Here is a 14,856-nt window from a genome sequence, read left to right as displayed (position 1 = left end):
AATAAGAAATTTCGAGTAGTTTTGTTTGATTCGGAGTATAATTGTGTGTAAATGCAGCGTCATCACATTCCAGTGTAGCCATAACGCACGAGCCAGCACCTTCTAGAGATAGAAGGCCTCCGCAGTCTGCTTGTGACGTCAGCAAGTAGCCCATTTTCCCTCAGAATATTCAGGGGAAAAAAAATTCCCCGCTCGTGTCAGTATCATCGTTGTGAGGAAAAGAAATGATCGGGTTCAGAATTGGCGATTTCTATGCCCACATCCAATTACTATGCGGTATTTGTGAGCCAATCAGGAAGATTCTACGCCAAAATAAAAAGAAACTAAACAGGATGCTGTGTTTCAAAATGTTGCAAACTTGCTAGGTAGTCTGAATGACGTTTATGGCAAACGCTGCAGAGACCACATATCTCTAGGAGGTGCTGCACGAGCTCACCCGGACATGGCCAGCACCTCCTAGAGATGGAAAGCCTCCGCACGGGTTGCCATAAACGTCATTCAGACTACCTATCAAGTTTGTTGCATTTTGGCATTTATGCCACTTCTTATTTTGGCATAAAATTACAGCTTAAATTTATGAAATTCAATTTATGAGATATAAAGTTTATAGCGATATGCGTATATAAAGTTTACTCAGAATGTATGATGTACACTGACTGTCAAATTTTTTATCATTTTACACCATCCATCTACTACTACTTTCTCGCTACCATCGATCGCTCAGAAAAAATTTTCCAAATGGTATGGGATGAATTTCTTCCGGTATGAAATTGAGAGCTGCAAATTTGATCAATTTGTGTATTTTTTACTTCAATTCAGATAAAATTTTTGATTTTTTCAAATCATAATTTTGAAGAGGTATTACGGAATTAAGGCTTAACTTTTAACTCTGAAATGCTCCGTACAATTTCATTACTTTTGAACATTCTCTAAACTTCTTCCCGTACAAGAGCGAGATATCTCAGCCAGAGTAGATGGTAGAAGTACATTCAAGCTTCTTCTCTCTGTTCTTTCCCTCCATCGACATGCTTTAATGGCAACCCTATAAACAGAAATAGATTTTTTTTCTTTACCTCAGCATTATTTTCTCTCTCACTACGGTAGGACGAGTAAAACAAAACGTGTGGTATGTACCATCTCTTACATGAATAGGAGAAGGGGGGGGGGGCTGTGTGGAGGCAATGGAAAAACCTGCTTTTTTCATCTTTTTCTCCCCTAATTTCCTAAATGTTAAACAAAGGTACTGGTTTCAAAGATTTATCGCCGGTACTTCAACTACATATCATTCAAAACTTTTACAAAAAGCTTATATGCGAAGGAGATTGATAATCTCCGTGGGTCAAATGCAGCCTTCCAAGGGGGATCCATCCAGTTGTGAAAGCTGTTCCGATAGAAAAGTATCATTATACGCAACACGTTAAATACCTAGGTTGGCCATATTTCTTTCGTGCAAAACACGGGACACCGCCAGAAAAGTTGTCAACGAAAGTGACATCAATTACAACCGAAAAAATTGTCAAATTAAAGTAAAGTTGCCAATCCAAAACATTTATCAAAGGAAAATAAAATTTCCACTCCAAATAAAATTGTTAAAGGGAAGTAAAGTTGCCAAATATCGCTGAAATTGTAGAAAATTCGCCAATCGCGGAAAAATGATGAGTACCGCAAGCCAAAATATAATTCACCAAAAAAACGTATGTGTTTGAAAAATAATTGAGATGGCTATGCAGTGTTCATTTCACTATAATTAACTATGATGGAGTCGTAATTATCATAATGCAATTTATATAAGTCCTGTAAATAATCTTTTTTTTTTATTTAAAAAATTCATTTAAGTCTTGCTGAAAGCGGGAGAAAAAAAACAGGTCATTTTTTAAAAAAGTTGGGAAAAAGCCAAAATATTACGGGAATATTCCGTAACATACTAACCATATGGCCAGTCTTTCTATACAAGCTTCTGGCCCGCGGACAGAAGAGGTTGTGCACTCCAAAGAGTCTCCAAAATTAAACTGCTTCGGGATGAAATTTTCTCCTACGAAAAAGTGTTCCGTGAAGGGAAAAGTTAACCACTGCGTGATAGGAAACGTTAACATAAGATGAATCCTTGTCAAATTCTGTCTCCACGATACAAATAGCATAGACGAGGACCAACTTTATTAGTGGCTAACCGGCCGGTTAGTGTCAATATTTCGACTTTTGTTTCATACTTGCGTAATGTGATTTCGTAATGTACGGTGAAATGATGACAAAACGAAATGCAAACAGGTGTGTTCATGTTTTCAAAATATCATGAGGTGGGATCACTTATGGACATGAGGCTCCCGGGCATTACCCGTCACCAGAGTAGGACTGACAGAGCTGCAACCTGGGGCCTGATATGGTTTTCATTATTTTTTGTCTTCACACTGTAAATTTGATATAGAGAAGGGGGTCTGTGAAAAATCTAGCCGGGGACCTGCGAAAAATCCCATCCTAAGGAACTTGTTGCAAAATGTAGGCGGAAAGGCCCGAGTGGGTCCATGCCCGAAGACGGTATATAGTCACAAATATAAAAGCTTTATTTCTTCACACCTTAATTTTTCTTCTGAGCTCTCTGCAGCCCTCCAAACCACCTGTCATGGCCCCTTTCTCCATTTTCTTCTGTGGCCCCCTTGAAGTATTCCAGTACCACTAGGGGGGCCATATGGCCCCCGGTTGAGAACCACTGCTCTAGGCCATTCTTTTGGTCATCCACATGCTTGCTCACGCTCCGAGGAACTCTTTTGCCCACTCACATGCTTGCAAACTCTCCAGGTCACTTTTTTTAGTCACTCACTGACCTGGAATCTAGCTGCGTGGGAAGAGACTTACACTGAACTAGTATATATAGATACAGGGGATATATACTGAACTAGTATATATCCCCTGTCCTACTTTATTTTGCTTTTTTATTTTAATTTTTACCCCGGTAGTAACCTATCGGTTAGAAATTCTTCGGAATATGGACTGGGTCGCTGTTTCGGTTAGTGAGAAAAAGGTCACTCATTCCCCAAATTTCCCGCCTTCTCTCAACTTGCCGCCCTGGGCTATATGCCACTAAGTCCCCCTGTAAACACACCACTGGTGATAAAAATACAATACAAATACAACGCCACAACAGGCAAAATGCCCAACGAGGTGGCTGATAAAAAGATGCCCATAAAAATATGGATGTCATATATTTCAAAAATACAGCAACCCAATAAAAAATGCAATTAACACAAATTATAAACAATATATACACGTGATAAAATATTATACAACGCACATATAGAATACTTATGGTTGTCTTAATTCCATTGTGTGCTTTCTTGAAGCCTGGTAATGAATACACTGTTTTTTTTAAATAAAGGTTTCCCTCTTCGTGCGAAACCCAGAAGCTCTTAAACAATGGGTGGAAGCTGTGAAAAGAAAGTCTTGACATCCTAATAAAACATTTGTTCTTTGTGCTGAGAATTTCGCAGCTGACAGCTATAAGTCCTCTTCTCAACGCTATTTGAAAGAACATGTTATTCCTACTATGTTCAATTTTCCATATCACCCTCAACCTTTGCAGCAGCGACGCTGATCACTTATTAAACGCCCTCCACTGTTAAGATATTAAGTTATTTTTCCTTGTTTAAATGGTTTTCAAATTTTAAGTACCATCGGCCTTACTTGAATGGTTATCAACAGCCACTTAAATGCACTAAAACTTTGCCACTTAAGGAGGTATCTAAATGTGCTACGGACCGCTCAAATGTTCCAGAATTTCGCGGGAGGTCATTCAAGTTATCTGTAAATGTGCCGCGAATCTTCATCAGTGACCTGAAAATGTGCGTCGGGCACCTTAAATGCTCTGAAATTGTGCCACCGACCACTAAAGCGATCTGTGAATATGCCGCTATGACCATTTTTTTGGAAAATTAGGTTTGAGGTCGCGGAGGTTTAATTAGCATATATGACTTAGAAGATGGGTCGAAATGAATTTCTAAAGAGACATTTCTGAACTTTGAAATAGCATTGAAATCAACAGAAATCGATTACAATAACATATAACGCTATTTTTTTTTTGATTATCAGAGGTTGGCGTAGGAAGGGCACACATCAGTTTCTTCATCATGTTCATGGGGCGTGTGACTTGCATTGCACCTGTTTCCCACGCGCTTTTGTTTTAAATTTGCAATACTTCAATTTCTCGATTTAGAATGCAATCATAAAAATACGCAACGATAAACAGGTGTTCTTGTTTTCAGTCGAAAGCCATAAAAAGGTGACATCTCGGGTTTCACAACCCATTCACTGGTGAAAACCGCCAAAGTATACTTCCGGGAAGCAGAAAAATCGTTCTATTTGCAATCTACCGCTTCTTTTCAGGTTTGGAGTCCATCTCGAGACCACCGAAATCTTGCACATACGTTGGTGCAGGTTACGGATACAAAAGTATTGTACAAATACTGATATTTTCCAATTTACTACGAACTAACTTTACTCGTTTCCATTGCAGACAAAGCACGGACAAAAGATGGTTTATTTCAACACGGTTCTTTTCGTATCTGCTGTTTTACTAATCATGATGTCCTCACCCGTGAGTTCATCAGACCAGTGTCGATCGTCCACCCCGTTGGCCAGAAACATAAACGACTTTGGGTTCGAGCTGAGCAGAAAACTGGACCAGACTGGGAACCTATTCATATCTCCGTTCAGCATATATACCGCGATCGTGATGACATACATGGGTGCGAGGGGCAAAACAGCCAAGGAAATCGAAAACGCCCTGCATTTGGATCGTGATGGCCTAATTGGCTCCAGCTTGCAGCAGTCTTTCAAATCCCTTTTGGAAAACTCTTTAAATAATGCGAGAGGCAGTTACAGCTTGGAGACGGCGAATAGCGTGTTTTTGCAAAAAGAGTTTTCCGCGAAGGGAGAGTATATAAACGCCCTCAAATATTTCAACCAAGCGATAGTAAAGCAAGTGAATTTCGTCAAAGATGGTAAAGCAATAATGACGGAAATAAATGAATGGGTAGCAAAAACTACTCACGGCAAAATAACACAGATGCTTTCCGGAACGCCACCTACTTCAACGAAACTCATACTCCTTAATGCGGTATATTTCAAGGGAACTTGGGTGAAGTCATTCAGCGAGTCCAGCACGAAAGATGATACCTTCCACAAGAGTGGTGGTGAAACAAAGCAAGTGAGTAATAGATAATTGTCACTGCAAATGTTTATGCATGAACACTAATCGTAGAATGAATAGTTATTAGAATTTTTCGTCAAAGTTAATCCCATTTGAGAAGGACATCTCTCTACTGTGCCATCTGGAAGGCCATTTCCTTGAATCACATGAGGAGGGGGGGGGGCATACCACTTGGTTTTAATACTTTTTCGGTGTGGGCATCACACTCAGAGCCCACTTTTGTAACGAAATTGTTTTACGCTATACCTCAAGACGTCTGCAACGAAAGTAGAAGACTATGGAGTCGTTTTATAAGCATTTTTAAAAGAAATCAAAGGATAACACACTGTGATTTAAATACTTTCGGTTTAGGCACAAGACTCGCGGCTTGCATCCATAACGAAATCGATATACCTCATCGGAGTTCGCAACGCACTTAGACGACATTGATATAATCTGTTATCTATTTGAAATTTGAAATTTAATTAACACATCAAGACAAATACAGAACACAAATACACAAACACATATTACATTCCAATATTAACCCAAGGGATCGTACGATCCGTCCAGGGTTCTTTAAGTGATAATACTTGGCAACAGACCAGCCAGGTAAAAAACAGCACTCGTGTCTGGACTTGAGTAGATAAAAATTAGTATTCGCTGTGCTTGCACTTTGAGAAATTGATATCATTAATTTGCAACCATAAATTTATCATGAAATTTAAAATTGATCAGTTTACAAAAAAAAAACAACAACAAAAAAACATAAATACAGTCAAATATAAGATATCCAAAAAATAAGAGTGAGAAAGGCAGATTGCATTCTACTTGTTACTCAAGAGATTTGATTGATATCTTTAATTAGTAATCGTTTAAATTTTCTAATACAATTTTCAGATTTTATATCGTGATTTAGATTATTATATTCTTTAGGTGCGATGCATAAAAACTGTCTCTGTAGTATGGTTTTATTTGGTTTTATCACTTCATATTGGGTTCCAGTTCTCCTTGTTTGTCTTACTGTTTGCTTTAATTTGAACCATGCAGGGTTTTTCTGGATAAATAAAATTGTTTTATAAAGTTTCTGAGTATTAAATCTATAGTCATTATTGCAGTCCTGGATAATGAAAAATTTTTGAGATACATTGTTGATTACTTTTTGCAAAGAGCTTCTAACCATGTTAACATTAGTCTCATAGTCACCACCCCAAACTGTGATAGCATATTGTATAACTGGCAGTACCCAAGCGAAATAGATTGATCGAAGAAAGACTGGGGAGACAATATTTTTTAATGTATGGATTCTAATGTTGATAAACTTTAATTTATTACTTATAGAAACAGCATGGGATTTCCATTTAAGGTTTTTATTGAAGATAATACCCAGATAATGAAATTCATCCGTTTCTGAAATATGTCTCTCGTTCAGCACCACAGTGCGTGGAATAAGGAAGGCACGGCCGTGTCTCCAGTGGTGCATATGGTAGCACGCTTGTCTGGTTTTAAAGGGACCTAGGTTCTAGTCTCGGCATAGGCCAGATGACTTTCATTTCCGAGTTCAACACTCGCAAAGAAATTGCTCTAAGAAATGTGTAACTCCTTAATCAAGTTTATTTTAGCTTCATTTATATCGTAAATTCAAATTTATCTACATCACTAACGACACTATATATATCTCCTTGTCTGTCAGAAACTTTTCACTATTAACTTTTCACTTTTATACTATCCCACATTATGTGGGATTTCAGTTCTGTTAGCAGTACTAGTCCTACAATCTAGTATCTGATATTGATTGATGAAATTGAATGTGTATCTACTGCGATTGATTAAGTTGATTCAAAATGATGTTTCAATGTTCATGATCTTCTTTTTGAGAATGTGTTTATGCGATCTGAGCTATTTCGAGGGTTTTTGCACTTTTCATGGTTTTTTTAAAAATACTTGAAATATATACATCTCGACAGTTTTTCCATAATATATGTAGTAGTTATTTAAAGATACTAATAATTAATATTAAATGAGAAATAATTAAAAGAAATATGTTTTGACACGCGAATTGTCTTTTATACTAGTACATACATAAAGTAATGCATTTTCTATAAATTCGTTAATGCGCGATAAAGGAGCTACAATTTATCGCTTTATATTTCAGGTAAAAATGATGGCCATGTATCAAAACAGTTTCCCTTTCCACGAAGATAAACAAACCGGATACAAGTACATAGAGCTTCCTTACAAAGGTGACGATATCGTCATGCTCCTCGCCCTGCCACGTATCGCCGAGCAGTTTCCAGACACACCAATGAGTTCGTCCGAAATCTGCGACGTCTTTGCCAAGCTTAAAAGTCAGCTTGTGAACACCCTTAAAATACCGAAATTCCATATGGAATTCGCAAAGGAATTGAAAGACTCATTGAAAGCTCTCGGTATACAGGACCTATTCACCGTTTCATCTGATCTCACTGGAATCAGTGACGGGGGCAACCTGCAAGTGTCACTCGTCCGTCACAAAGCAGTCATCGACGTTAATGAAGAAGGAAGTGAAGCTGCCGCAGCGACTGCAATGCAACCAGTTCTAGTTTCTGGATTGAGCTACCGTCCAGTCACGGTAGATTTCGTGGCTGACCATCCATTCTTGTTTTACATCGCCACAAGAGTGGTGGTGAAACAAAACAGGTGAGTAATAGATATTTGTCACTGCAAATGTGTATCCATGAACACTAATCGTAGAATGAATAGTTATTAGAATTTTTCATCCAAGTTAATCCCATGTGAGAAGGACATCGCTCTATTGTGCCATCTGGGGGGGGGGGGCATTTCCTGGAATCTCTCTACTGTTCCACATGGGGGAGGGGCTTTTTAGTGTGGGCGTCGCACCCGGCGCCCACGTTTGTAACGAAATTTATTACGCTACACCTCAAGAGGTCTGCAACGCAATTAGAGGCCTATATTGTCGTTTCATGGGCATTTTTGGGAGAAATCGAGCGATACCACTGTGATTTAAATACTTGCTCCCGTTCAGGCACAAGACTCGCGGCTCGCTTACGTAACGAAATCGATTTATGCTACACCTCGGGGAATGTAGCATAAATTGACATTGGTATCATCTGGTATCTAATTCAAAGACAAATATTGTTCGTCATTTCCTACCACGCGATTCAAGGCACAAAGAACGTACGCACGTAGAAAAACTTGCCCAATTTATTTTTCTAGAAAGAGATGTAAAATCTCGTTTGCTCACGGGCTCGATGTATAATCATTTTACTTTAACAAATCGAACTGTCCAACATTAAGTGGGGACGACTACGACGACATAACTGGGCACGCGAGAAGGAAAGGGAGGTTACAAATGTCTCTATTTCTGCACCACAGTGCGTATACTGGTACATGCACAATGTAATACATTTTCTGCAAATTCGTTAATACGAAATAAATGAGTTACAATTCATTGCTTTATATTTCAGGTAAAAATGATGGCCATGTATGAAAACAGTTTCCCTTTCCACGAAGATAAACGAACCGGATACAAGTACATAGAGCTTCCTTACAAAGGTAACGACATCGTCATGCTCCTCGCCCTGCCACGTAGTGCCGAGCAGTTTCCAGACACACCAATGAGTTCGTCCGAAATCTGTGACGTCCTTGCCAAGCTTGCAAGCCAGCTTGTAAACACTCTTAAAATACCGAAATTCAATATCGAATTCGCAGAGGAATTGGAAAACTCTCTGAAAGCTCTCGGTATACAGGAAATATTCACCGGTTCATCTGACCTCACTGGAATCAGCGACAAAGGCAACCTACTTGTGTCATCCGTCCTTCACAAAGCAGTCGTCGACGTCAATGAGGAAGGAAGTGAACCTGTCGCAGCGACTGCAGTAGTAGATACAGCTCTAATTTCTTCAAAAATTATTTTTCATGTCACGGTAGATTTCGTGGCTGACCATCCATTCTTGTTTTACATCGTCGATAAGAGGAATGGACTAGTCCTGTTTTTTGGTAGAGCAAATGACCCATAGATTCAAATAAAAAATTCAGAAATAAAATTTATGTTCTTATATTTATCTCCCATCGTTGTCTGTTCATCTAGTATCTCGATTACAATTGTATAGAAAGAATGCAGTCGACGCTCGTTATAGCGACAATTTTACTTCAACGACGATTAAGATAAGTGCCAAATGGTTTCATAGAGCGGCTACATACGGTTTGCTTTCGATATAACACCTTGCCAATATAACGTTGGTTTTTGACAGCATGAAGGGGCGTGTCGGTATATCGTGTGTCGAGTGTACTATTCATTTTTGCACGACGATGACCACCAGCTTGATTCGATAAGCTGTCGTGGGTCATTTAAGGTTTTATGATGGGTCTCGTGTCGTAAGGAAATGATATTTTTCAAATTTTCAAGCATTTTTAATTGCAAATAACGTTATATAAAGTTTAAAAATAATAATAATAAAATTTTTCTTGGCTTTTGGTCTTATTAGCAGTTTCTACCAGTGGGCTGTGAATGTTAACAACAACGTCTGAAAATGCAAGACGAAACACGTTAGTTGGGATAGAAAAGCTCAAGAATATTTTCTGAAGTCATAGCCGACGCTTGATATAACGACCCCCTTCGTCCCGTCAAGAACGGACGTTATATTTGGAGGATATTGTATCAGAAGTAAAGCATATATTATAACCGTTCTATGGAAACATTCGGGACTCATCCTACCGGTCGTTCTACTGGAATGGTCGCTATTACGTGAACGTGAGGCAGTGGTCACGAGTGTCGACTGTGTTTTGTCCATTGCGAATTCCGGTCATCCTGAAACTTTTGTTACAGTGAATTAATTATTAAATTAGACGCATATTTGCCAGCAATTATAGTTCTTCAATATATGAGAACGGACCTGGATCAACACCCCCATAGAAGCGCTCCGCCCGAAGTTTGTGACGTCAGTGAAGAAGGTCTTCTCTCTCACAGCCATTGGATATACTTAAAAAAAGGGTAAAGATGGTTCATGCGTCGGCCTGCTATATCCATTTTCTATAAGTGAAATGGTCTTGGCAACGTCAAGAACTTCATGTGGAGGCCTTCTTCTGTAGGTGGTGTTGCCTGAATACGCCACCATCACGTGATATCGGAATCTTCCGATGTCACGTGATGATTAAATCAATGTACAATTACAATCGTAAAGTATACAGTCGACGCTCGTTACAACGGCCCCCCGTTATAGCGACAATTCTATTACAACGACTATTAGGATAAGTACCAAATGGTTTCCACTTTCGATATTATAAATTACCTTGCCAATATAATGTCAGTTTTCCACAGAAAGAAGGTGGGTCATTATATCGAGGGTCGACTGTACTACTCATTTTTGGACGACGCTGACCACCAGCTTGATTCGATAAGCTGTCGTTTAACGTTTTGTGATGGGTCTCGTGTCTTAAGGAAATGAATTTTTTTTTTTTTCAAATTTTCAAGCATTTTTTAATTGCAAATAGCGTAATATATGGTTCAAAAAATAAAAATAATTTTCTGTTGATCCCGCTGCTGAACTTATTAGCAGTTTTCACCAGTGGGCTGTGAATGTTAACAACAACGTATGAAAATGTCAGTCGAAACACGTTGTTGGGATAGAAAAGGACATTGAACATTTTCAGAAGTTACAGCCGACGCTTGATATAACGACCCACTTCGTCCTGTTGAGAACTGACATTATATTGGGAGGATCGTTGTATCGGAAGTAAAGCACATAGGATAACCGTTATATGAAAATATTCGGGACTTATCCTACCGGTCGTTCTACTGGAATTGTCGCTATTACGTGAGGCAGTTATCACGAGTGTCGACTGCGTTTCGTTCGATTGCGAATTCCAGTGATCATGAAACTTCTGCCATAGTGAATTAATTATTAAATTAGACGCATATTTTGCCAGCAATAATAGTTCTCCAAAATTTGAGAACGGACCTGGATGAACACCACCTATAGAAGAAGCCCTCCGCACTAAGCTTGTGACGTCACTGAATACTTATAGCCATTGGATATACTCTGGGACGGCCGAAGTAAATAGCGATATGTGTTGATCTGAAGTGTGCTTGATTTGCAAAATAATAATAATAAAAATAATATTATTATTATTAATGATATTATATATTATTATATTCACTGGAAAAGACTATACGTCCCGCTTTCAACAGGTCATATGTGCTGGACCAGTGGGATCGGAATTCACCCTTTGATTACTGAATCAACATTGTAAGAGCCTGCCAGAATATAATATATTCTGAGCAACAAGTTTACCAAGTATCATGTGCACGCAAGGTGGACTTGCAACTAAGGCTGTTCTGGGAGTCTCGTGCCCTGGGCGTTGGACCAGAAAGGGCGCTGAATTTACTCTTTCTCGTTAAAATTATGGGGAATGGGACGCAAAAATAATCACTTTTCCCAAGCGACAGAGTAAATTCCTTTTTCAGTTGCGAGTAGCAAGTTACTGATGTCAGGGTTGCAGTCCCAATAGACCAGGCATCTTCAACCGGTTGCTTGCAAGCACCACGGTGCTGTCTGAAGTACCCAGAATGCTCGATGCTCTTTTCCGATTTCGTGCTTACGAGCACTTGATTAACGGTCCAATTAAATGCCTTGTACAAATTGCACATTCGAGGATTGAAACATCCTAATTGCATGAATTTGTATGTCAAACTTGCCATATGGGTGCTCTTCTTTTTGACGATGAGTACAGGCAGTGCTCGCGACTGCAAAAAGGTTGAAGACCGCTACAATAGACCGTGAAACAGGATTATGTTTATGATATAATTTTCATTTAAATTATTTTATTTATATTAACACATCCCAAGAGCGGGGGACGGAGATCTCAGTTTAACCTCTTCTGACTCATGGGGGGGGGGGGCTATGCCGACTGATCAAGTGTATATGCGTATATATGAATTATCATCATCTTCGTGCCCCCCTTAGTCAGACTTTCAAATCCATCTCCGCCTATGGTCTGACTAGAATTTAAAACTCGTTCTTCAGCTGCAGAATGTTATCGACTGTGGAATCCGTCGTTAAATTCTGAAAACAAGGCGGGGTGGGAGAGACTGGTGTTCAGTCTTTTTACTCCGTCAAATTGTTTGGTTAAAAAAATTGTGACGGTGGGGGGGGGGAACAAAAAACGAGATGACAGTACCGCGCCTGTGCCCGAGTGGCATGGTGGTAAGATGCTTGTCTACCATCGTGAAGGTTGTTGTCAGGGTCCCGAGTTCGAACCCAAGTGAGGATATCGATAAGATATTTTCCCTAACGAACTCGAGGCGATCACCGATAGACAGCGCCTTCACTTCCAACCCATCTCACTAATGGCAGTAAATTGCAGTATAGCGATATGGCCAGAGTTGGTGTTTGGTGAAGTAGTAGTAGTATCGCGCCTAACGCCCGAGTGGCGTGGTTGTAAGATGCTCGTCTGTCACCGTGAAGGTTGCTATGTTATATTTTTCTTTACTTAATTAACTTATTGCTTGGAAGTATGGTCATCTGCCACTCAAACATCTCTACAGCCCATGATATTCGCTCAAAAGTAAATATTGAGGGTGATGAGCTTTGGCTCATTTCATGAGCACACGGCTCCTCTTTTTAAACTGTGGCGAATTCTTCCATTACATAGCTTGGTGAAATATCGATTACCTATAATAATGTATGAATCACTACATGAAACCAACACATATTCACTCTTTTCCTATCCATGCACACGGATATCCAACAAGATTCTCCTCCAGAAACTGTATCCCGACCCCTACAGCGAGAACAAATTTCAAGAATAATAGTTTTCTTCCGGCACATTCACATTTGGAATTCTCTGCCATTAAGTGTTCGAAATAAATCCTTAGCATTGTTAAAAATGACCGTATTTAACCATCTTCTAGATGAAAATCCCTTGGAATGAACAATGCGCGCGTGATCGTCTGTACATATGTACAAAAGCACTTTTTGCTATCACTGATGAGAGGTTTTCTTTTCCTTCACCCCCCCCCCTCTTCTCTTCTTTAAAAATCCGATCTTTGTATATGTTTCTCACCTTGTACATTCTGTTTTTTTTTTCAACATCTGTTCTCCATAACCAAACTGTTGAAGTGACAATAATCGTCATTGGGTCTTCCATTCCTGTACTTACCAGTATCCCTACTTTGTCCATACCACAGAGTTATAATATAATATATTATATCTTTAGTCTATGGTCCATACCTTTCTAACTTTCCCCCACATCAGCAAGCCTTGTGAAGTGACTCAACTTGATCCTTCATGAAAAATTATTCGTTTCGCTGTGACTCGTTCTTCTGAATACAACCAATTGTGAATTTTTTCACAGAAACTCAGTTGAAACTCCTTCGATTGTGAAAGCAACTTTCCTTTCATTAGCTTGGTTAGTAAAGTTCTGCGATCACAACGTCACATTAAAAAAATTAAAGAACGGGAAGACAATAAATAAAATTCAAACAAATATTTATTTATTTATTTATTTATTTATTTAAATACAAACTACAGCCAAAAGCCCAGTTACAGTTTGCATATATGAATACAAGAAAAACATGTATATACAAAATTCAAAGTTTAAAAATATACATCATCAGTATTACTGCATCTCAGAAATCAGTACAATGGAGAATTTTTCAAAACATCAGAACGATATGGAGGAACATAAAAAAGATTATGACATCTAAGATTGATTCGTGGGCAATAAAAAGTAATAAGGTTTAGAATATTAGGTGCATCAATATCAGAGTGAATAATTTTTACGAAAAAACCTAGTAAGGGTCCTGAGACGGCGAGTTTCAAGGGAATCATAACAGAACGATGAGCGAAGTATTTCGTTTGGTAAGTAGTGATTATATATGACTGATGTTTCTTAAAATATACATAGCGTAAAAACCTGTTTTGAACACGTTCAATTTCAACTATATTAAATAAGCAATGTGGATTCCAAATTATGCTACAGTATTCCAAAACAGATCGAACATAGGAATTGAAAAGTAACAAAATAGTTTCAACACTGTGAAAAAGATGAAAAATTCATATTATGAAATGAAAAATTAATTTCACCTGACATCAAATTTTCTATATAAAATAATAAATATTTGAACAGATAAATTTAAATGGAAAAAATAACTCGATTTGGTTATAAAGATAGTTAACATTCAAGTGTAGATTCTATTTATTTTAATGTTTATTTTTGTCTAGCTTTTCTCTGCCTTCTATATAATTAAAAATTTATCATTGATTTAAAGTAAAAAAAAAACCGTAGCATGAAATTCTCTTGTATCAGCTTTTGGTTACCATATAATTCATTTTTTAATCTAATAAATAAAGCTATTTACACCTATTTGACCGATATACTTCGTTCTTTTTATCTTTTTTCAGGTCAAAATGTACCAGGAGATAATTGTGCGGCACCTATAGAAATGTCGTCATAGGGTCGAGAGTATTTTACTATCTTTTAGCTAATGCTCTCTTCCCTGTTCTAGTTTTCTTCATCACATTATGAACTAACTGTTCTACTGTGTCCATTCAAACATTTTTTTCTCTCTCTTTGCATTTTCTTCCAAATATTGTAAAATGTGTAAAATTGTAAACTTTAATTTGTATAATATTGTCGTAATTGAGTGGGGACAAATAAATTATGTTGTGTTCATT

General features: G+C 38.2%; 1 protein-coding gene across 1 annotated transcript; it reads left to right on the top strand.

Annotated features, from left to right (window-relative positions):
- Nucleotides 1–4,260: 4,260 nt before the first annotated feature.
- On the top strand, nt 4,261–9,198 carry LOC149070243 (leukocyte elastase inhibitor-like). The gene is made up of 4 exons (XM_089249297.1): nt 4,261–5,197; nt 7,335–7,858; nt 8,308–8,356; nt 8,647–9,198. Exons 1-4 carry the CDS (start codon nt 4,523–4,525, stop codon nt 9,196–9,198), a joined length of 1,800 nt encoding a protein of 599 aa, XP_089105423.1. The 5' UTR covers nt 4,261–4,522.
- Nucleotides 9,199–14,856: the final 5,658 nt, after the last annotated feature.

The sequence above is a fragment of the Pholcus phalangioides genome, unplaced genomic scaffold, assembly GCF_987345545.1.
Source record: "Pholcus phalangioides strain wild (caught in Gottingen) unplaced genomic scaffold, Ppha-v1.0 ptg000022l_1, whole genome shotgun sequence".
NCBI lineage: Eukaryota > Metazoa > Arthropoda > Arachnida > Araneae > Pholcidae > Pholcus > Pholcus phalangioides.
The sequence above is the reverse complement of the archived record's forward strand: the minus strand, read 5'-3'. Positions and strand labels throughout refer to the sequence as shown.

Coding starts and splice junctions, on each gene's coding strand:
- LOC149070243 (XM_089249297.1), top strand. CDS start 4,523: ATGGTTTATTTCAACACGGTTCTTTTCGTATCTGCTGTTTTACTAATC. Junction 5,198..7,334: donor GTGGTGGTGAAACAAAGCAA/GTGAGTAATAGA, acceptor TTTATATTTCAG/GTAAAAATGATGGCCATGTA. Junction 7,859..8,307: donor GTGGTGGTGAAACAAAACAG/GTGAGTAATAGA, acceptor TCTAATTCAAAG/ACAAATATTGTTCGTCATTT.